We start from the raw sequence: 25272 nt of genomic DNA, 5'->3' as shown, positions 1-25272 counted from the left end.
GTTAGAATGGCCAAGTCAAAGTCCAGACCTGAATCCAATCGAGAATCTGTGGAAAGAACTGAAAACTGCTGTTCACAAATGCTCTCCATCCAACCTCACTGAGCTCGAGCTGTTTTGCAAGGAGGAATGGGCAAAAATTTCAGTCTCTCGATGTGCAAAACTGATAGAGACATACCCCAAGCGACTTACAGCTGTAATCGCAGCAAAAGGTGGCGCTACAAAGTATTAACTTAAGGGGGCTGAATAATTTTGCACGCCCAATTTTTCAGTTTTTTATTTGTTAAAAAAGTTTGAAATATCCAATAAATTTCGTTCCACTTCATGATTGTGTCCCACTTGTTGTTGATTCTTCACAAAAAATTACAGTTTCATATCTTTATGTTTGAAGCCTGAAATGTGGCAAAAGGTCGCAAAGTTCAAGGGGGCCGAATACTTTCGCAAGGCACTGTATGTGAGTCATTCTTTGTATGTTACAGGAGCAAAGTGCTCTACATTACCCAAACAGCTTAAGATTTATAGCCAGGCTATTTCAGATACGAAATAAGTATATTATTGTAGACAAATGCGCAAAATATAAAATAGCCAGATCTATAGTTGTGGAATTACTGGACACGAATAAAAAAACAGACACCTCTATAGCATCAATATAATGTACTGAATATAAATATTCAGACTTAATTGGCAAGGCAATTGTCAAATATAAAACCCATCATATAAAATATAGCGTTTTCACATTGGCAATGTTTTTTTTTTTTATCGTTGCCAATTATTTTTATTATTTTCTCCCAATTTGGAATGGCCAATTATTTTATTAAGCTCAGCTCACCGCTGCCACCCCTGCGCTGACTCGGGTGGGTGAAGACGAACACATGCTGTCTTCCGAAGCGTGTGCCGTCAGCCGACCGCTTTTTTTCACACTGCGAACTCACCATGCAGCCACCCAAGAGCTACAGCGTTGGAGGACAACGCAGCACTCGGGCAACTTACAGGCAAACCCGTAGGCGCCCGTCCAGACTACAGGGGTCACTGGTGCGCGATGAACTGAAGACACCCTGGCCGACATAACCCTCCTGCCCTCTGGCGCGCCCGTCCTCGGTCGGCAAAGGAATAGCCTGGACTTGAACTCGCGACGTCCAGACTATAGGGCACATCCTGCACTCTAGGCAAGTGCTTTTACTGGATGCTCCACTCGGGAGCCCCTACATTGACAATGTTGAGTGTGCAAATCATATTTACCCACAATCTGGCTGCATCAAAAAACATGTTAAGCAAATATATCCCAATGTACTACTGTACATCACCAAATCCCCTTTCTCTTTCCTTTCTGAGTATACCATCCAAAAGTGACAGTACTTTTACACTCAAACACAGCACTCTTACTTCTTTATCCAATGAAACATGGCAACCTCAAGTCAATGTGTGTCAATAGGAGGAGGAGTGACACCAGCACATATGAAGTGCTTATTCATAATAAAAAGTGCACAACTAATCGTTTAAATCAAGTGTGAATAAAATGTCATTGTTATACTTTCACACTAGTTGAAAACAACCATTTTAAAATGCTTCCAAGAGCTATAATAATTACAGCTTTTCAAACTGCCTTAAAATCATAAGAGGGTTGACTGAGCAACACCAAAACTATTTTTTAATTCATGTACATTGTAACAAAAATGGCAGGTAATTGCTTTTATACCCTTTTACATACCATTGCTACCCCCATTAAAGAACACTATTGTAAACAAGCTTTAACCATTTGGTAACAATGCTGAGAAAGGGTGAATTAGCCGTATACAGTAGGATATTTCATAATTGAAGCAGTAGAATAATGAAATACATTGCTAATACATTTGGGAACTGTAGAAGTGAATATAGTTAATATAGTTAATTTGTAGAATTAAGGACAATTACTTTTTTCATCAACTACTAGTCTGGTAGTTGCCTTTGGTGATTGCTCCAGTAATTTGGTAACAGGGGCTCTGTGATAAAGTATTTGATGTTTTTAGATGTGCAATTTGTAGGCCTAGACACTCGCCACACAAGTGACTGCAATCCAGAATTATTCCTTTCCTGTAGGTCTAAGGTGATTAAACCTCCTGTCACGAATGAATCTAAAACATGTATTTCCTTGTACAAGGTGCGATCACCTTTTTTGAGTGAAAGGTGTATGCGGCAGAGATAGATGTGTCTTTGATAGAAACAATTTACTTTATTTGAAGTCTTCCCACTGATGATGGGAATGGGAATGTAGAGATGGAAGCTCTGCTAACAAGATTGAAGTTTTTGCAGGTATCAGGCTTTTAAAGACACAGCTGTGGTGACTTTGACAGACTCACTGAGAGCAGAAACTGACCCAAGACTGTGACAGCTACTGGAAGCAGGCTGATCTTTGGGATGCAAATTGAACATTTGTGAAACTGCATGTGTGTTAAAATGTTGTAATAACTGTACTGTGTTTTAAAGAATATAAAGCCAGCAGAAATACTAAACAAATTGTTAAAACACACTGTTCATACAAAAAGTTATAATATGCTCTATATTAAGCCTATAGTTATGTGAGAGTGTCACAACTGCCTGTATTTTTCTTGTGTGTTTTATTAGTGAATCTGTTGTTTTTAAACTGCTGCTAATTCTACTGTGCACTGTGACTGATGTTTGGGTTAAGCACTTTCCCCACAGTTAATAGGAAGTCCTGCCTTACCTGCCAGTCCAGCCAATGATAGTCATGGGCTGACTATAAAAAGGGAGGAACAGGGACCAGGGAGGGAGAGGAGTGTTTTGGTAAGAAGCACACAATGTGTCTGGAAGAATAGTGAGGAAACAGCAGTATTGGAAAGGAACAGTAGCACAGAGAACACTCTTGGGAGCAGTTTAAGGTTGACTGCAGGAACAGGTTTAGAGTTTTAGTTTTTTCCTATTTTGGATTTTGTTGCTGCTGAACTTGGTAGGGATATTTTTGTATGGATTTTTGTTTCTTTGGATTTTGTGTTTTTTTGGGGGATTTTGTTTTATCACCTGCCACTGTTGGACTGTGTTCGAGCTACCCTTTTTCTTGGTAATGGGTTGGTGTAGAGAATTGACACTGAAGACGTTTTTGGTTTTGTAACAGGGCGAGCAGCCCTGTACATTGTTTATTTATTTTTAGATCGGGGTCTCCCCCTCCGCCCCTGTGCAGAGTGTTTTGTATTATTTATTTAGTTTTATTGTATTATTTATGACGGCGTAGCGCCGTGTTTTGTTTATTTTTAAAACATGTCCTGGCAGAGGCGAGATCGGTGCTCGTCCTCTGCCAGGTGTAATGAAAAAAACTCGTGCAGAAGGTGGCCATCTCCCGAATTAATTAAGTGATTAATTTAGTTGCTAATCGGGAGATGGTCACCTGAATATAAAAAGCCTGCAGCTCTCCAGTTCAGGGTGGGTGTCATAAGGAGAGTGTGCGAGAGGAGTGACGGAGAAACGAGAGAGAAAGTAAACATAGGAACAGTGAAGGCAATCTGCCCAGCCTGACCTGTGTTGCAGTTATTATTTTGTGTTCGTGATTTTGTTTTGTTTAACTATTTATTTTGCTCTGTGAGCGACTGTTTTCTGTTTAAATATTTTATTTATTTTTTTGAATTCATTAAATAAAACGGCGCCCGCGCCACTGCACAATACCTTTTTGTTTTGTTGTCCCTTCTTCTGCCGTGACGTCAGACCACTCAGCCGTTCCTGCCACAGGTTTATAAACAAATAGATTTTTATTTTGGGTAACTGTCTTGTTGGCAGTCCTGGACAATCCATTCCCCAGTAGAGTCAAGGTTCTGGTGCCGGGAGACGGCCAAGGGTCTGAGGGCGAGAAGATATAACATTATTTTATTTGCACTTTAAAAAGAACCTGCATAGGGAAAATTTCTATCTACTCGGTCATCAAGGTCCTTGTCCTTGCCAAAACCCAAGGTGGCGTAGTCATTACAAATTCTACAAGCAGGTTTACTATGGTTACCCCTGGTCACCCCACCCAAGACAAGAGCATTCTATATTCCTGTTTATTCTTTATAACAGTGACAAATATTATTGTATCTTTGTAAGTGAGTAAAAAGGGAGCTAGGTTGGGGTCACGCTGACCAAAAAAACACCTGTGAAATGAGCTAAGCTTGTACTTCTCTGAGCTACTGCTACCAAGGTTTATAACCTTGAGTAGAAAAGCAGAAATGAGAATCTCATTTAACTCAGATGTTCACAGTCAAGTCTCTTATTTAGAGAAGTAAACTTGATCTGAAAGTAGCTAAACACAGGTATTCTAGAATAATTCAAACAGAATAAGTGTAAATGTTTTATTTTAACAGAAGAACTGTTAAGTTTGAAACTAAGAATATACAGTTGTGCAGAAATTAACTTAAAGTAAAAACTTCAGTCAAAGCATAATAGTACCAGTCTGTGTCAGGCATATAGTGGGATCTGCCGAAGAGAATGTAATTCATTTGTTAACCTTGTCTTTGCCTCAAACGAAACTGTACAAGGCATGTGAGTAATTGAAGGAAATAACTTTTGTTTGGGGGGAGGGGGGGAGGGGGGGAGGGGGGATAGAAATCCAAGGTTTCTACAATGAGTGATCTTTTACATATAAGAAATACCTTCTGGTACAGGAAAGAGGAGACGGTGGTGAACTATATATGGCTTCATTAAATCATAGAAATTAATGAAGACCTGGTAAAAACAAGTGAGGGGGAGCCATAGCATTGGACCATGTTGTGCCATATGTCTGAGAAAATGCTTACAGAAGACTCTTCTATTAATGATGGCTAATTAATCTTTATAGAATGAGTCACTGGGTGTTTTGAAAATGTTATTCACTAAAAGGACATGAGCTGTCAAGGTATATTGATGTTTAAGATTTAATTATGACTTCTGATGTAAAAAGCGAAGCAAAAACTCTATATAAAAACCAAGGTAAAATCTTAGTCATGTGTCACTCAACTTGCTAACTACAAGATGATGTGATCCAAGCTCTGAAGATCTCTGATTGAGCTGATTGCTGTTGGTGTCGTATTTAGATGTATTTGCTTTTGAAGACCGTTTCTGTCTTTTATATTATATTCTACACATATATGTTGGAAGGTAAGAACTATTTTGAATCTATATCTATTTTATATTGATGCATTGCTATAAGGTATATGACATGTTTTAGTCTAAGAGAATGGTATATATTGGATGTTCTAGGATTTAACGGTGGGCATTTTTAGCTTTATGCATGCATAGCTTAAGGGCAAAACATGTTATGAGCATATTGAAGTATTAATGCTATTATACCTGTTAAGGCACTGAAATTCCCAGATTGCCTGTCAGTTGGGATTCAACATCGTCTGTAACTACTCGATCCATTTAAGCATTTAATAAACTGAAGGAGTACTGATACTACTCTGATTCATTACAACGTCAAATCGAATGAGTCTGTGCGAGTTTCTTGATTATCAAAAGTCATCTATAAGTTGCAAGCCCAGTGCACAAATGATCCACTTACAGGAGTCCGAAACATATTTATGTCCTCCTGAACATCTCCCCTGAGTTTAAGAGTATGCTTAGAGTAGATATATAAATAAAAAGAGTATGTGTGAATCTGACATTCCCTAAGGCCCCGCCAAGGCTCTCTGAAGGGAAACACTTGATTCTGGTACCTGAGGGATTTTGATAAGTGTAAAACATGTACAATCCCTGTTATATACTGTAACTGAGACACATATTTCCATAGGACTAATAATAAAACATATTCTTATTATTAGTCCCATGCAAATATGCATCTCAGTTAGTTGTACTGAAGGGTTATGAACTGAGAGGGAATATAGGCACTGGAAGAAGTGAACTATCAATTTACATTCTACAGGTGTTGATATAACCCATACTTAATTGGGAGATAACTCAATTATATACTACTTTCATTTTATGTATGCAAGTTACCAAATCTATCTTTAATTTGTTTCTGTTCATAACAAACTTTTATGAAGTACATCTGTATTTTCACTGCATACCGTTCAGTGGCTGAGATACCAGACTGACTTTACATTTTATTCTCAGTATTGGTATGGTTGAAACAGGTTTCAGCCTTGGGCCACTAAAACTGATTGTTTTTAATCAGGCCAATCTGTTCTCTGGGTAACTGGGTTAGATTTCAAGAAGACCTCAAAATAAGTTAGCCAACATGTCATTCTAAATGATCTGTTTTATCTGTGTTCTGACAATACAATGAGCAACTAACTCTGCAGTGGCATCTGGTTTGATACACATGGGTTTCATGAGTAATGTGCATTTGCATTTGTATCTGTTCAGGAAATGGCTGTGGTAGTAGGTTTCAAATGTACAAGACAGCATCTTGCAAAACTCACTTCTCCAAAACCTAAAATAAAACAACTGATAAATGAAATGTTAAAAACTGTTTTGTTTGAACACAGAATTATATAAGTTGTCACAAAGGAATATCATTTTATATATATATACCGAGCATCAAAAGAAACTTATCGCTATTATAACACATTTATTTTCGAAAAAAATAAGGTGTATAAATGATGGACATTGACGAAACGTTTTTGGTTTCTTTTTAATCACACGATCATTCGTCCTTGAGTGACTATGACTGAAGCATATGTCACCTAATTAGTGAGAGTTGATTGGACACTGGATATGGAGTGATTTCAGCTGTTGAATTGCAAGCTTGAATAAAAGCAATAAAGAAAATCACAGAAAAAAAAAAACAATATGCCATGTCTGTCAAGAGAGCAGCACTTTCATGCAATCGGCATGTTGGAGGCTGGACTAGGGCAGCGTACTGTGACTCGCCCTCTTGGGTGTTCACAGCCAGCAATTTCAAACCTGGTGAGACAGTATAACCAGACACACTCTGTCAATGACAGGCCACGAACTGGGAGACCAAGAGTCACAACACCTGCCCAAGATCGACAGATCATTTTGCAGCATCTTCGTGATGTCAATTGTTAATCGGCACAATAAAAAATCATTGCACCTGCTCTAAACAGAGTTTGTCATTTTTCGATCACATCTAGTGAATTTTATCCAAATATAAGTGATGCATTTCTTTTGATGCTCAGTATATATTTGGAATCCATGTATGATCCATTAATTATTTTCAGGACAAAAACATTACCAATCATTTTAGGTAAGTTAATTGTTTTATCAACCAGATACTTTTCATTTTAAATATGACGTTTACAGTTGCTTCTAAATGTCTGGTTTTTGAAAGGACTGTCTGAGATGGGCCTGCTCCAATAATTGCTTCCTTCAACATCGCCCCCTACTCAAAGGAGCACATGTTTAATTCTGCTGGTCAGAAACAATTCATATATTAAACATGATTGCAACAGCTTTATAACTCATTGTACAATCGCAGGTTTAACTAGGGTTAAAAGAAGAACGTACTTGACTGAAGACAAATACTCTTATTATTATTATTAATAATAATAATAATAATAATAATAATAATAATAATAATAATTCAATAATCAGTGTTGTATATACAGAAGAGCTTGACAGACACAGTACTGCCCCTACTGCTGCAAGAACAATTGGAAAATAAGGTGAAAAAAGTACAAATTTGATCTAAAACTGAAGTTTTAGGGAATTACTCTGCAATTAATATATCATAAAACTCTAGCACACTCTAGTCTAGTCTGCCAACCACAACCCATGACATGATTTGTTTATGAGAAATATTCAAGATAACATGTTAAGAAAAGGCAGCCAAGTTCTAGTGCAACCTTTCACTTCTCCTTATACTTGCCTGTAACCTACAGTAACCTGCACACAGCACCTAAGTTCTGCAACGTTCTAATTGAACTTAAATGTCAGACAAAAAATAAATAAAAATGCAAATATGCGCACTAAAAATTTGAAAACTTTCCTGTTTTAATTGACAAGTCTTTAAAGATATTGAACAATTAAAGCAATTTAGTTCCAATTATTAACCCTGCTGCACAGTCAGATCATTTTAAATGTTTCACACTAACACTCTTTCCATTTTACTCTAGCGCCAGCCATTTATTTACTGTACATCTAGTTTGTAATTAGAACAAGCAAAACAAAACAATAGATAATTAGTTAAGGCTTACCAGATTTATTAAACAATTATGAAGATGGAAAATTGGTATGAATTTGAGCTGCACCTTGAAACCCCATCTGTTGGAAATGTTAGCTCTTTATTGATCTAATGTGCAGTTCATTTCACAGTCTAAACAAAACTGTTCATTTAATCACAGCTTAAACCTACTGAATACAAATGGATTGCAAGAGGTGGGGGTATGTTTTGTCATAATTACTTACTATCCAGGATGCTCTTGAAAACAAGATGATTTACCTCAATGACATTTTTCTGGCTATCTTTAAAAAACAAAGACATTCCCAGTGAAGGTGCAAGTAAGTGCAAGTATATTACAGGGAAACACTGGACTTTATTAAGAGAACAAAAAATGGCACATTACAAAAAATACAAAATATCAAAAAACGTTTTTATATTAAAGCATGAGCAATGATAAAAGTTTGAATCAAAATAATATCAATTGAAAGCTGCCTAAAAATATGTATATCTTAAGAACCTACAATGTAAACTAGTAAAACGATGTGGTGCAAGTTATCACAAGAATGATTCAAATAATTTTAAGCTAAAATGACATGCTGATAAACAATGTCATGGGGTTTACATTCATTACACAAGCAGGCCATCTGATCTAAAGTTAAAATATCAAAGTTAAAAAGACATTTTATAAAAAAAAATGGAGAAGTACTTCAAAATGTTATCCAAAGGAACAAAACAACAGTTTTCAAAGGCCTCAATATGAAAGCATTTTGATCGATCTTGAAAAGTGCCTTTACACCATGTACATAAGTACATTTTTGACACAAATCGCCATGCATTAATATACTGTACATTATATATTAAGCTAGTAAAGTTCCCCTTCTTTAAAAACATACAAAAGCTTGCTTGGAGTTTCTGACAGGAAGTAGTTAACAGGTATTTGCTCTGATAAAGTAATATAAATATAGTGACACTTTTAAGGTGACCCAAAAAGCTTTTTTTAAATCTATTTTTGTTTTAAGGCTTTGGCTCTGTTAAAGATACATATAAAATGCAGTTTTATAACAGAAAAGGGTAGTATAGGTCAAGATACCAATACACTTTTTGGTATACTGAATATTTAATAATTGACGACTAGTTTCACAGACCCCGGTTTGCACTAATCTTGGACTAGCCATGTTTTTTAGGACACTTTTTGTGAATTGTTACTCCTTTCCGAATCAAAGCTGAGGAAGTTAGTTAATTCTCGCGTGCCACTGTTCATTTCTACATCACCACTGTTTGGATTTTCATCTTGGGCATCTATCTCATTGAAAAATTTAAGTGGATCCCCTTCTGGCCAGAGAGATGGGCCATTTTCCTTGCATGACTTGTGAGTGCCCCCCGCTTTCCATAACTTGTAATATAAATATAATATGACCATTATCAGAAGCACAATAACGATGAAGGGGTAGATGAAGACAAAGCTGAACAGAGACTGTGAGGCGCAGACTGTAGAGAAGATGCTGTGCTCTGGAAAACAAAAGAAAGAAAAAAAAAGTCAGGTGCTGCAGGGATTTAAAGTCACACAAGTTAACACTTAAGCATTAAGACACAGCAGTGTGGACTGTTACTCACAACTTGGTATTGCTTTGATTATTGTGCTGACTATTAAAATGTCTTTTCAATTCTGTACATGCACAAAGCCTAATAATTAGACATAAGAGAGCTACAGCATTCTGTATGCTATATGATACTTCAGTCTAAACATTTCAATACGGTACAGCAGCTTAACTACATGTACACAGTCTAATCCTATGATTATTGGGCAGCAGTGTGGAGTAGTGGTTAGGTGTCTGGACTCTTGACCGGAGGGTCGTGGGTTCAATCCCAGGTGGGGGACATTGGTGCTGTACCCTTGAGCAACGTACTTTACCAAGATTGCTCCAGTAAAAACCCAACTGTATAAATGGGTAATTGTATGTAAAAAAAAAATAATGTGATATCTGTATAATGTGAAATAATGTATTATGTGATATCTTGTAATAATCATTTGAGATTATATAAAATGGGTTCCTTACAAACTAACAGATGCAGTTGAATCTCAATCCAAAAATAAATAAATACATAAACTGAAAGAACATAAGTCTGTCTGTGCTTCCATAACTAATATCCATAAACAAAGGAACATGAGTAGTAAACATGATTATGACAGTTGCTTTGAGGATATTCATCTTTTGTGGCGCTATTAATGTAACTTGACTGAACCATTTCAACAGGACAGGGGAGTTTGTGTTCAAAAGCTTTAGTAAAACTGTTCAATAACTTTTTTTTTTTTAAAGAAATACATTTGTAATACATATTTTTGGATACACTTGTACAATCAGAGGGTATTTATGTTATTTATGTTTTAATGCTACCCAACTGTCAGGGTTCACCTAGTTTTCATACTTCTAGAGTGGAAAATAGTTAAATATTTTATACTTCACACATAGACTTGTTTCTTGTTGCGGCCATCATAAGTTAATCAACATTTCATTGTCTTTGATCTCAGGCCTCATTATAAACCATACTTGTTGTACAGGGTCTATGGTATACTGTAATTTACAGAAGTCGTGCAGTGGCCAATTCAGGCTGTAAGCTTTATTTTCATGTAACACAAAGAGAAACATACTTGAATCATAGTATATTATTTATTTATTTGGCTTTAGTTATTCTTCTCCTTTAAAAACACTGGAGTAAATAACAGGCTGGAATCGTACATTATATATAAATGATCACTTTTTTATTGCCTTTCTTATGCAAACATGAAAAGTCGTAACCCCCTATTAACCGCAGTCCCTGTTTTCCTGAATAAGATTGTTAAGCAGTTTATCTACCTTCTTGCTTTATGTTAACTGTTGAAGTTCCAGAAGTATCTGCTGCAATTTCATGCCACTGGTTTCTTGGGGAGAGCAGCAACTCCTTCACGTGGCAGTAATAGCTCCCACTGTCCGTAACTTCTGCCCTTTGCACAGTTAGGGTATACAGCTTGGCAGTGGGTCTTTCGAACAGTAAACTGCTCTTGGTCCCATTTAGGAAACGTAATGTAGAATTGCGCTGTGCTATAAAAATGGCCTGGTTCTCTCCTTGCTCAGTCCTCTTCCACCAGGTTACCTCAAACGTGGACTCTCTGCTTGAGATGGAGTCAATGCTGCACTTCAATTTAAAGCTACCCTGCTTCTCCACTAAGGAGATGCTTACATCACTTTTAACCACATGCAGTTTCTTCTCTGGATGAATAAAAATATAATTGTAAGGTTAGTATCATGCAATCCTACACATCTACTTTACGTAAACTCCAGGTTAACTTGATTATTGTGTACACTTCCATAACAAAGATAAAATGCAGTGCAACAACATGCAAGGCCAATAGACATGGTTTATCCTAAAGAAGGTTTCTGTTAACAGATTATTAGATCTGCCTGCATGCAAACTCATACTACACAAAATCTGTAGTTATTACATTCACATGTTGTAGTTAGCATGTTGTTATTATGAACCAGTTGTTTAAATGCATAATCTTTCTATAAAACTGGTTACTTGTGGCTCATGTTATTATGGAGAAATCATATTTAGTGTCATATAAATCTTAGGTAGCACTATTAAATTGGCTTTGTTAAATATTTGGTATGATGGTTCATTTAATATAATAGGAGACTGCAGTCATTCATTTACCTGAGTGATTGTTGGTTCTAAACAAATTTGTTATTACTTTAGAAATGCCTCTCTCTGATCTGGATTTAGTATCAATACCATTAAATCTGAAACATAACAATAGCAATGACAGGACTTTTTCATTTCCTCTAATCCTACAGGAAACCCAGAGGCAGACTGCAGGTATAAACATTGTTTCTCTTTACTGCCTGTAGCAATAGGTAAGAAAATATTGGACCGTGTACATTATTCTATTTTCTCTCTACAAAAAATAGTATGGTAAATGACTTTCATCCCTTTGTAATTATTTGAGACAAATGACTATCAGCGATATGCATTTCCAATGCAAATACATATTTGGGTAGAACCAGTTAGAAAAAAAGATAATTTAGAACATGATGTTAGCCTGTAGCACCCAGTGGAATTGTGATCATTCCTATCATTATTAGGTTGGGAACAGGAAAAAAAGAAAAGAAACCTGAATGCGCAGATACAGAAAAAAACAAGAAAAGAGGCACCTTACCTGGATGATGTATTTCAACATTAGTGAAGCCCGATACATCACTAGATTGGAAATGCAATTGATTCTTGGAGTTCATTATCCACTCATCTACCTGGCATGAGTAAAAGCCACTGTCACCAACATCAGCCTTCTGTATCACCAGACTGTAAGTCCCAACAGAAGGACTGTAGAACTGCATTCTCTTCATCAGTTCTTTGTCTCCTCCCAGAAATTCAAACATAGAATTCGGCTTAAGTTTCAGAAGGGGTTTCTTGGTATAACTGGAATTCTGATAATACCAAATAACAGAGAACTGAGAAGTTGACTGAACTTCATTGCTGAAGGTGCAGTTAACCTTGAATTCCTTGTTTTCATGGACTATCGTGGTGGTGTTGGTTTTTGAGACTTGTAACTTATTCTCTGTGGGAAGAGGAGGGTTATAATCAAGATGTTAAGATGTTATTAATGTTGTGTAATATCTACCTTGTCACACTTATTTTATTAAAATACATTATAACATGCTAAGGATTTCGATGCTATCCATTTGGTCAGTCTAACATCATATTCCTGTAATTATCTCAGAACAATTATATGGATAAGGATGCCAGTGGGATTAAGGGATTTATTGTTTTTTTTAAACGGAAGGATTTCATTAAGCATTGTAGAGTATTTGCCCACAGTGTTGTTCAGCAAAGATGACATGTTTCAAAGAAGACATCAGGTCCTCAGGATATGCACTGTCAGTCTAGCCCATGACCTGTGACATTGTCACAAAGATAATGCAGCACATCCCATTTACCATGTGACCTACAGGTAGCCATTTTGTAATGCCACAGGACAGACATGCATTGGGACAGAAATGGGCAAAGAATTGATACTGGGACATGTTATGACCATGATAACACACTCCAGTGTTTGTGGCTTGACTGCTGTAGCCCAGATCTGCAGTCTAGGTGGGTAAAAGCACGAGGACATAAGCCTCAGAATGCATGAGGCATGGATTATTGAAGCACAACACGCACCCTGTCATGTGTTATCCCTTGCATAATTAGATATGATTTATTGTGTCATAATATTTGACGAGTAGGTTATTATATTATGTTTTTCATAAAAAGGCTGTTTTTTCTCTAGTAAAAGAAAATCAATTTACACCTTGTCGTCACTGAAAGTACAAAAACAGGAATGAATACAAATGTTTAAAAAGGGAAGCCATGGAAAATATAATACATTTAATAAAATAACAACAAAAGCTTTGGCGCCTTCTTCATTTACTTCCTCTTTTGGAAACTGCCATTTAACCCATCAGGGCCCGTCCCTTTTTAGGACACCATTCTCCCCTACTGGGGGGGGGGGGGGGGGGGGACGGACTAATTTAAAACCACGTAATCTAGTCTTTTTTTAAAGGTTGCCAGTGTTTTAGAACCCACTACTTCACTTGGTAGGCTATTCCATGCATTTATAACTCATTTATACCTTCTGTTCTAAACTTACTTTTACTCAGCTTCCACTTATGCCCTCCTGTTCTTCTCTCTGTGCTACTTTTGAAGTAGTGTCTTGGGTTAACTATATCTATATCATTTATATTTTTTTTAAGTTTTTTTAAGATAATTCCACTTCCTTCACAATCTTAGCATGCAGTCTGATGAAAGGGGTCCTTTCAGAAAACAATGTAGTCTTGCAAAATGGAAATGGGCCTTGGTGTGTTATATTTCTTTAAGATTTCCATTTGAATTGTTGATTGTTCTTTTTTGAAAAGGTAAATCAATCCAAAAAAGATACATACCTATAGATGCAATGTCGACTTCTATTTCAACGCTCTTTTTATCCAGAGTATACCAGCTGTTGTTGGCATCCTGCAACCACTCTTCTACAACACAGTAGTATTTTCCAGAGTCAGTAAGATCAGTCTGCAGAATGCTCAGCTTGTAGGAACTTCCGGAGCACCTCTTGCTTTGGTATTTATTCTTCATCTCGTGTGAGTTCATCAGTTCTCCTGGCATTAGGATGTTGTTGCGGTCGGTTTTCAGAATTGTTTTATTGCTGAGCTCCTTGTCATACTTACTGGCATACCAGGTCACTTCAAACTGGGAGTCCTCATAGGTACTGGCTGTAATGTTACATTCTATCTCCACATTAGCATTCGCTTTACTCTTAATAGTCAAAGGCTCACTGGAGATGGACAGCTTGCTGACTAAAAATGAAAAAATGAGTAATTGTGTTTAATGGTTAAAATGATTCTACAGCATTTTAATAGCCTTACATTTATGACCCAACATCAAGCATTTCCTCTCCTTGACAGTTTATAATTCATATCTCTTTTAACATTTTACTTCAAAGTTTCACAGATGCTGGGCAGCTACAGATAACACTGAGGCAGCATGGAACAAAAAAGCACAGTTCAATGCCACAGAGGGGGTGCAATTTAGAGACGCAGTTTAAACTTCAAACTTCCTGTCATGCTTTAGAGAAAAATGTACCAATTGTAAACAGACACATATATATTATCTTATGGATCAATGGAAACACATGACATATAAATCATAATAGAATAAAGAAAATTCATTTCTAGGAAATAGTTCTTTGGATGTTGATCTCCCAAATCCTCAAATACGGTCTACAGCTTTGCAAAAGGATTCTACCACATCATCTGTTAGTACTGTTCTTGGCTCTCCATAGTGTGCACCTAAACACCTAAGTTTTAAACTCATGTTAACATTCAATTAACTAATGAAAACAACTGCATACTCTACCAGCACTCTGGAGTGAAAAATGTAACATGTTTTTTAGGGTTAAACCTTTTGTATCATACCTGGTTTACTGACAATCACTTCTAAATCATTGGAAGAAACAGTTGCCAACTGTACTTTATTTATCCACGCCTCTGCCACACATTGATATTTCCCCATCTCTGTTGAGCTGGCCCTTGTGATTTTTAAATTAGAGTCAGTTTCTGTCTTCTCCACTATGGTTTTGAATTTAAAGTTACTAGTTTTTTCCCCCCAGGTGGTTTTACCATCATAGTGGATCGCCACTATGTTCTCTGTTTGTGACCCCTTGGCCATGAATGTCCAGGTTATGGTTAGTGGAACCTTGGGTCCTTTGACTTTGCATCGCAGAGTTATATTTTCAGTATCTTTGACATTTATTGTGCGACTCTTCAGCTCTGCAGTTAGGACTGACCCTGAAAAAAATGGAATAAAAATAAATAAATGGAGAATGACTGGGGTCAAGAAATTTGCTGTCCTGTATAAACCATGAATTTCTCTGCTCATTAAATATTTCAAATCTACAGCATGCAAAATGCATAAGGACTGGGTGGGACATTTGCTCTTTATATTTACGATGCTGAATGAAAACACAGGTACTGTATGTTTACTGTATGTCCTTTATTTAAAATCACATCACTAGTTTTTAGTACTGATTCTCTACCATTTTGTTGGTCGACTCTCAGTCAACATATATGTCAACCAACTGGAACCAACTGGAATTGAAACATAAATGACACCTTCAGTTGTCAAACACTGACAATCTGTGCGGTAGGTTATATAAAATTGTTAATCAAATGCAAAGTGTCTTCATGCATGCTTAAAATATATGATACAACACTGCAGACATCAGTGGTTACATCCAATGCTCATTTTAAATAATACAGTCCAAGGCTAAGGAATAAGAAAAATATATATAATATCAGTTCAAAATCATTCTGTGGTTAGGTAGTGAAAAAAAAAAATACAAAACACAAGTAATATATTTAAAGGTTTCTTCGGTACAATACCTAATTTTGTAACAATATCATACTATAGATTTACAGGGCTAAAGACCTTGGAAATCATTATTATATAATGGCCCTGTGATTCTAATACTGTATATATATATATATATATACTATATATTAGGTTGGTTAAATGCAAACACACATTTATTAATAAATTCTGTGTGGATGTTACATTTTAAAGAGCATGTTAATTTGTTTCATTTCGCCCGGCTAGCAGTGATTTCTATTACTTTGACTGACTTTTACACTGTTTTTGTGGCAATATCTCAGCTAGTTTATGAAAGATGAAACAGAAGCTTAACTAAGGATGATACACAATGTATGTCTCTTGCACCTCAGGGCAAATGCACATTTTTCTATTTTTTTTTTTTTTAAATTTAGTCGTTGCCAATTTTTTTTTATTATTTTCTCCCCAATTTGAAATGCCCAATTATTTTTAGGCTCAGCTCACCGCTACCACCCCTGCGCTGACTCGGGAGGGGCGAGGATGAACACACGCTGTCCTCCAAAGCGTGTGCCGTCAGCCGCCCGCTTTTTTACACTCTGCAGACTCACCGTGCAGCCGCCTCAGAGCTACAGCGTCGGAGGACAACGCAGCTCTGGGCAGCTTACAGGCAAGCCCGCAGGCACCCAGCCAGACTACAGGGGTCGCTGGTGCATGGTGAGCCGAGGACACCCTGGCCGACCTAACCCTCCCTCCCCCCGGGCGACGCTCGGCCAATTGAGCGCCTCCCCCTGGGAGCTCCCGTCCATGGTCAGCTGTGGAATAGCCTGGATTCGAACTCGCGACATCCAGGCTATAGAGCGCATCCTTCACTCTAGCGAGCAAATGCACATTTTTTATGTAAATTTATGTCACAACCAAGCTCATTTCACTTAATCTCCTTGTGCTCCGTCTTTCGGGTGAGATGTAATTGTAAGTGACTCTGCAGCTGATGCATAGTTCACACACCCTAGTCTCTGTAAGTCGCCTTGGATAAAGGCGTCTGCTAAATAAACAAATAATAATTTTTCATTGTGTCATGTTAAATCTACTATTGTCTTAATGTTTTTTAGATATTTTTTAGTATCTGTCATTTTATGAAAATGAAATAAATAAATAAATAAATAAATAGTGTTTTTAATGGGAAACCTGGGGCCACAAAGAGTGGCAGAGGAGAAGTAAAGAGTCATCAAGGATGTCTAAAAGGCAGGCAAAGTAAAATAATACACTGTTAACAGAGCTATTTGAGGGTTGTCCTACATTTCATATTTGGATATGTATATGATTTCAAGTTTGTATTCCTCTTACTTAGCAAGGTTATTGTAACAGCAACTTTGTGGAACTTGCTTTCCTCTTGCTTCCACTTGTCATTGGCCTCGATAGTCCACTCTGTCACAACGCACATGTATGTGCCCTGGTCTGAAGCCAGGGAGTTGGAAATCTCCAGGGTGAATAGCTCCTGGCTTACTCTGTCCACGCGGATGTCTCCACTCCTAATGCGCTCCTGGTATGAGCTGCCAGGCTGTAGCACACCAATCTGGTTCAGGGTAATGATATCATGATCCTGGCTGAGTCGCCAGGTGACTGACAGATGCCCTTGTGAACCCGTGACCTTGCAGTCAAAGTGAAGAGAATCTCCTTCAGTAATATCAACTGTGTTACTTGAAACAACAACACTTAGGTTGCTTGCTGTGTGAAGAAAAAACAGTTATTTTTCAATTGGTGATCACAATACTATAATTTGCATCTTATCCTTTTATACTTTAGTTTCTTTGGTCTATGAGCAATTTTGGTTTTGGAAAGGTTATCAATAGCATATTTCACTCCAAACAAATATTCTTCCACAGTTTATTGTATGAATTTATTTACTGCCTGCTAAATTGTTCTTCTCAGCTAAATAAATATATTAATTTGGCCCTTTGTGTTCCTCCATTCATATTTGGTTAAATGACAAATATGCACGGGCGTTCAGGATTGCTTTAAAGCAGGGGTCTCTAACCCTGGTCCTGGAGAGCTACAGGGTCTTCTGGTTTTCATTTTTGATGCAGTTTCTTTGTAATCTTTAAATAGCTAATCTATAACCTTTGTAATCTTTAAATGGCTCATTTTGGGCCCGGGAACAATTAAATTGTACATTTTCTAGCATAGACTTCTTTTGGAAATCAGACAAACAGATTTGTACTGCCAACTAAAGTAAACTTTATTCACACTCCAAGATCAAACACAGCGAAGCACGACTAACATAAAGTTAAAAACTTTGCATGATTTCTTCACACCAAAATAATTAACCTAAGAGACTCGCATGCGCAAGTTTGAAATTCCTAACCTTGGTACTCTAAGGGCCTCTATTTTAAATATCTACACACATAGGTTGTTTTGATCAATTGAGTAGACCCAAAAAATATTCTTTTATCCAATATTATGTATCTGATATACAACAGCATGCAGTTGATATGCAAATCAGAATGCATAGCAACAGATGCAATAATAAACAGGATACTGCCATTTTCAGGTTCTTTACCTCCCAAGGGAAGATTGGAAGACAAAAAAGGAGTTAGGTGACTTAATGGATTGCTTCTGAATGTTACTTCCTGTATGAAATCGGGGCTCAAGCTCTGTTTATCTCTGCTTCTACTTTCTCCACATAGCCTGACATGCTTTATGGAACCACAAAACTACAATTTATATTACAGTCCAGCACTAAAACGGATGTTAGGGTCGCGTGATTTCCACTTGCCTAACACTTCATCTTTACATTTATTTAGAGTTTCATTTTGAAAAAAAAAAAAAGCTTTTCTCAGATTCAGAGACATGCTGTTTTACAAATGCTGTTTTACAAAGGTTTACAAATACAATATCTTCCTTAAAGCAGTTTTAACAACTCTTCAAAACACAGTTCTTAAAAAATAATTATTCCTTAAAACAGTGGACAATAACCAAAACAACATCATTTTAACAGGTATCGCTTCTCCTTCTCTTCATCATTTGAAGACTGACCCCTGCGTACAATCCAGCATATACTGTATTGACAGGAGACAAGACATATAGTGCCCTTATTATAAAGGATAATGAATATAAAATAGTATTTCATTTATTGAAAAAAAAGTATAAATAATGTTTGAATAACCCTTTTTAGTTTTTTTGTTTTGGTGAATAGGGCCCATATTTAGGATATAATCAGACAGATTATATTCACACATTAAAAACAGAACAGGAGTGAAGTAATATCAATTACTGTATGTCATGGTACAGTAGTTTTACCCTAAAAGGTAAATTATTACGTGACCTAAAACAGGCATAATATGCTTTGATGTGCTGGATTAACACAAACAATGCATTATAACACCCCGAGGATGTCATTTATTATGGTCATGATTTTTTAACCCTCTCTGACCTCCTTGTTTTTTTCAATACCGCAAACAATAACCGAAAAAAAGATTTGGTAGCAACTTCATCTTTCAGCAGTTTATAACACGAAAAAGTACCTTAAGGGCAGTTCGCTACAGTTGTTACTACGTGTCCTTTTCATACATCATCACCATCATCATTATCATAGGTAAATACAATTACATACACCTCAAAAGTCAGGACTGGCCCCATTTTTTATTATTTATTCTTAGTCTTCTGTAACTTGTTGTTGGGACGAATATATTCAGACATTTCCATGGCTATCACAAACACCTTAAGAAGGTCAGGACAAACTATTGATTTCAATTATTGATTGTTTATCACTTCATGAAAAGGAGTCATGCAATACTTACGTAAAGGGCGGATATCAAGCACTACTTCAGATGAAGATTTTGGTGTCTTGCCTATGAAATTTTCACCTGATCCTTTCTCCATTTCGGTAACTCTGCATTGATATGATCCACTGTCCTCTTTGCTGACATGGTAGGCTATAAATAAGTAGTCGTTGTTACTTTTTTTGACGACTTTCACCTGCCTATTGCTCTCTCTGGTTCTGTAGCTATCCCCAATGTCCGGTACACCAGTAGGTCCGAAGCTGGCCATTTCCTCATTGTTTCTTAACCAAACCACTGAAAAGTAGCGGTCTGGAATATTTTGAGCTTCCACTGTGCATCTTATCTCTAAAGTGTCTCCTTCTTTAAGTGGTCCTTGGTTGGTCACAATCTGTGTATTGAAATCTTTCACTGGAACAGAATAATACATATTATTTCATTTGAAATTACATTTTTTCTACATTTTCAAATCACCTAGCTTATTGTCTTTGGCAATTTAAAATGCTAACCAACATCTAAGAAGCAATTTGCTTGAATAATACACTTGGTCAACACCAAGCCAGTAGCATTACCATCTGAGTCCTTAAGACTTATTGAGCCATATTTTCAAAGCGTTTACTTCAGGTAAAACAGCCTCACTTCCGTCCTCTTTTCTAAGTCACAAGCACTTCTCTCCTATTTCAATTCATGAGGTTCTTCCTCCACTCAGCCCTTGCTTCTGTCCCATGAATATATATATATATATATATATATATATATATATATATATATATATATATATATATATAAAGAAACTCACCCACACTCTGAACATTAACAGTAATGGCTGCTGTTGTTTTTGAAGCAATTTGGTACCAGGATCTGTCCGGATCCTGGATCCACTCGTTGGCTTCACAGTAGATCTGCCCCTGGTCTGATTGCTGCAGCTGGGAGATACTCAGCCTGTAGGTTGTCTCCCCGATCTTATCCAATCCGATGTGTCCTGCTTCATACCTGACTCTGTATTCACTTCCAGGGTTCAAGACAAAACCCCTCATCAGTGAGATGATTGGAAGTCTCAGATCCTGTGTTTTATTAAGGTACCAGGTCACTGATATGTGTGTGTGCTGGAGGGTTTGTTTTGATACCTCACATTTCAACTGCAGAGGGTCCCCTTCAAATTTATTAAGAGTCTCTTCACCCAGTGTTGCATCAAGTGTGTCATCGATGACTGCGAAAAGATAGACTGGATTATTAACGCTGTATAAGGTCAAATTCCTCAAAAAATGTAGTACCTGTACTTGAGCCATATTTCTAGATATTTTTAGAATTTCTCAAATCGGATTATGAATGTTACATATAGTCAGAGATGTAAAAGTGATGTATGGATCTGTTTGACAATACTTATTAATAAAAGACAACAATATCAGTTAGTGGGCACATAAATAAAGTTTTATTAACGTAACTATTATTTTAGTATAACTTTGTAACAACTTAGTGCTCAGTGTAACTGTGTAATTAAGCCTTCTGTTTCAGGGTACATGCGCATACATTACCATGCAGCAGCAGCAGCATAACTACATTAGACCACACTGTGAATTCAATGAGAATTACAAGTAATGCTACAATAGCTATGTACATATTGGACTATAATGATCACATAATTGCACTGTAATTTAGAACAATTCCTCAGTAATGAATATGTTACTGTACATGATCTGTAAAGAAAGTTACCAACACTGTTACAGGATAGCCCTTTACATTGTCATATACAGAAAACCTGTTGTGCACAGTAGGGGTAGAACGACTATTTATTTCACCACTTTTATATATATATAGATAGATAGATATACATAATTTATTAATAAATAAATCTATGATAAATGTCTGCTACTTGGAATTTTTTTTAAACTTGAATGTTCCAAAATGTCATTATGTAATGGATGCAATCGCAACTGCGACTCCATCCATCTGAAATCACACACTTCACAATGGCTTTGTTTAATTCAAACAGCCAGTTACTATGGTGGTGCTGCTGCTGCTGCTTTGAATTTGAAGTGTGCGATTAGTCAACTACCAGTTTATGAGGTCGACTCTCCAGTGCTATCCCTGGAGTACAGCCCTACATTCAGAGGCAGGAATGAATGAGAGCCAAATAATCCTGCCAAAACAGTGTTCTTACTGGAGTTGCAGACACTGTATATGATGCATATCGCAAAATTGCCAAAGACATCAGCAGCAGATTAACATGCAAATATTGTTTTAGAAGGCAACCTGTTGTCTAATATCCTAGAAATAAAATAGTAATTAACAGAAGCAACAACTATAGGTTTAAGATTATGATTGAAATAAATGTCCGGAACCTGTAAGAAAGAATGGTCTGAGACTAAAACTATTTAAATAAGCTTTAAATAAGATAAACTGCATAAAGAAAAATATATATTAGCAAGAGAATGAATACTGTAGGTACTGTCCTACCTGTAAGGTTCATTTTGTCGTTGTAGGTTCCAAAGTATTTCGAATCAGTGTTTGGAGTATGACATTCATACTCTCCTGTATCGCCATCTTCTAGTTTTCTAATGTGGAGCAAAACTGAGTCTTTGGAGCGTCTGTCAATGAAAATGTCGTTTTGCCTAACTCTTCCTCCATATTTAGCATAGACAAAGTTGGTGTCCTTTGTGCTGATTATGTTTATTTCTTGTTGTGGATTGTCGGGGCTGAAGTAAGAGAATTCAAACTCCTGTTGTGTGTTTGTTTCATATCCACTCACATTACACGCTATGGTCACTGGATAGCCCTTTGCTCTGTAAAGCCGTCCCTGTTGTATTTGGACTGTTCTCTGGCTAGCAGAGTAATCTGTTAAAACAAAACCAAAAATCAAACTTGCAAATCAGAGAAAAAACAGCTAAATAATCTCTCTTAAAAACCAGTATGCGTGAAAATCAACAAATCACAAATATTGTGAATCATATTGACTTGATTATTTGTGTGTTAACTAGAACAGTTCCCATATTATCTTGAACCAAAATAAAGGTATCTAGATTTAATCTAAGAAATCTAGCATCCATGTATTGAGGTCCAAAACTACAGAGACACTGAGAGACAAGTGATGAACGTTAAAACATCCATATCCAAGAACAGTGCTAGTAGACTGCCTAGTTGGTATTTAGGGAAATATTGCAAGAGCATACTGATAATATAAAAAAAAGAAAGATAGACTGCAGGCAAATCCAATAGTGATTTTACACAAAAAAAATCCTTGCAAACAATATGTTTGTTACCATATTAATGTGGTCTATTTCAATATAACCAATGAAGAGTTGTTCAATATCTCTATTTTGATCAAAAGGTTCACCTAGTAAAGACACAACACTGTGAAATGCTTTTAAGATTAGATTGTTTAAAAAAAACAGATCTCCATTGGTTAGCTGTTCTAATGACAAAAGGACCTGAAAATGATCTACTAAGATTAGTGCTGAGACTGTCCTGGCAACTCCCTTATGTTAAACCAATTTTGAAAAGGTGTCTTTTGCAGTTAGAGTTGCTTCTTCCTGGAATAATTGACCTCATCATGTATTACTGATTCTAAAATATGTTTAGACAAAGAGAAGGAGAAGCGATACCTTTTATTGGACTAACTAAACAATAATTAATCACAAGCTTTCAATACCTCAAAGGTCTCTTCTTCAGATATAAGTAGGAAAGCACCTACTTTCACCCGAAGAAGAGACCTTTGAGATGTTGGAAGCTTGTGATTAATTATTGTTTAGTTAGTCCCATAAACTGCAGCAAATGAAAGTACAATGTCAAACCAAGCAAGTATAATAGCTTCAGATAAATAGATGTAAAAGGTAATTCACTTGGTACAAAACTAGCACAGATACATTGTATTTGCAGTATGGTAATCATGTCAAATGGCAGAAAATATTGGTGTTATATAACTAAAATCACTACTAAAATTGCAATATGTCATCCAAGCTGTGGTATTGTCTGTACCGATTTATTGGCTTTTGATATATGAGCAGAACAGTGTGGTGAACCCTCAAAGGAAGGGCAATTCATTTCTTTATGATTACAGCGTATCTCTGTGCCATCTCTATGAAAGCAATTGGTGACCATGGAGACAAAAAAATGTCTTTTGACGTGTGCTTACGCTAAGATACCAATCCAACAAGATAGTCTAACTTAAACAAAGGGCTAGGACTTACCCCAGAACAGAAGGAAAGTAAGAAAACACAGCAGAGAGGTTCTCTGATGATTCATGGCAATATTAAACCGCACCATCTTGACACCTCATTGAAGTGCCTAGACTTCACACCAACTTGTGAGACAGACAAGTGTCTTTTAGCTGCAAGAGGAAATGACAAAATGTGGTTTTCCAATGCAGCAAGACAGTGACAGACAGTAAGCAAACGCATGGTTTGCAATGGAGAACAGACAAAATGTTGGATGTGCTAACAACCAGACTGTTTTTCTTGTTTTATTGTCTTTCCCATTTGACCACACACCACTGCTAAAATCTACCTGTTAAGGATTTTGAGACTGGAAAGGCAATGAATTGCCCTACATTCTCTGCTGGCATTCTCTGTGTGCCCTTGTTAAAATGATATTAGGTAACCCATGCTATGCTAATGCTTGTCTTTCCCCCTAGGGAAATTGTTGCCTTGACCTTGGTACTTACAGAATATCAAAATAGGACATAATGACAGAGCTGGCCGTGATATACACCCACTTCACCTATTCAGAAAGTGTTTGTTTTGTATTGTCAACACGATAACTTTCTGATTGTCTTGAAACTGTGGTCAACTGTTTCCTTTTTGCTCCAGTTCAAATATTGCAAAACAAAAGTGCACACTAGAGACCAATATGATTAGCAGGTTTAAATCCAAGTTTGAAAAAGTATTATTATTATTATTATTAGTATTAGTATTATTATACATTTCTTTAGCTTTCTACTGTACCTTGTCATCACCTTGAGTGCTTTTTGCACTGCATCCCAATGTGTTTCAACAATTCAGCTCTAAAACATTCAATGAGGGCAAGTCTGTATAACAAGACAAAAATCATGTCTAAATCCTACCTTGTACAATTAGCACCATCTGGTGAAAAAAATAAGTATTAACATTAAAATTATAATACACCATACTGAATTTTCAAAAAGCTGCACAAGTACTGTGTGTGTGTGTGTGTGTATGTATAATTTAAGGACTTGTTTTTATTATTTCATGTATTTATTACATACCGTACGATTACATTTTAACTATGGTGCCCTTATGCTTATAGCAGCTAAAAGGTTCAACGATATCTACTTAATCTGATATCTATTCTGTATCTGTAAAAATTAATCATGCTATAGGCGCAAAAGAAAATCCTTATTAAATAAACAACTTTTGTACATTTTGACTGTCTCACTACTTTTAACAAGTAGCAAGACAGTCCACATACACTATTCATACCACATACAGAATAAGTATCATTCACACTATGAATTAAACCAAATCTGGAATGAGCCAGAGATATAAACCTCATAATTTAAGATTTAAAATGAATCAAGTGTTGCAA

General features: G+C 36.5%; 1 protein-coding gene across 1 annotated transcript; it reads right to left on the bottom strand.

Moving 5' to 3' along the window:
• Positions 1–8746: 8746 nt before the first annotated feature.
• LOC117407353 (immunoglobulin superfamily member 3-like) lies at positions 8747–24026 on the bottom strand. The gene is made up of 10 exons (XM_034012300.3): positions 23919–24026; positions 22189–22566; positions 20531–20941; positions 19753–20142; positions 17300–17680; positions 15043–15414; positions 14017–14424; positions 12255–12653; positions 10915–11307; positions 8747–9568 (listed from the first exon to the last, which is right to left on the bottom strand). The coding sequence occupies exons 1-10, from the start codon at positions 23992–23994 to the stop codon at positions 9240–9242; spliced, it is 3537 nt and encodes a 1178-aa protein (XP_033868191.2). The 5' UTR covers positions 23995–24026; the 3' UTR covers positions 8747–9239.
• Positions 24027–25272: the final 1246 nt, after the last annotated feature.

Source organism: Acipenser ruthenus, chromosome 8 (assembly GCF_902713425.1).
Source record: "Acipenser ruthenus chromosome 8, fAciRut3.2 maternal haplotype, whole genome shotgun sequence".
Classification (NCBI taxonomy): Eukaryota; Metazoa; Chordata; class Actinopteri; order Acipenseriformes; family Acipenseridae; genus Acipenser; species Acipenser ruthenus.
Note: the sequence above shows the minus strand (reverse complement) of the source record. Positions and strands in the feature narration are given on the sequence as shown.

What these genes read in the sequence shown, in the direction of transcription:
- LOC117407353 (XM_034012300.3), bottom strand. Translation starts at nt 23,994, where the DNA reads ATGGTGCGGTTTAATATTGCCATGAATCATCAGAGAACCTCTCTGCTG. An exon ending in AGTCGACATTGCATCTATAG is followed by an intron (nt 12,654 to 14,016) that starts GTATGTATCTTT and finishes CTCTTCCCACAG; the next exon opens with AGAATAAGTTACAAGTCTCA. An exon ending in AGTTAACATAAAGCAAGAAG is followed by an intron (nt 9,569 to 10,914) that starts GTAGATAAACTG and finishes TTTGTTTTCCAG; the next exon opens with AGCACAGCATCTTCTCTACA.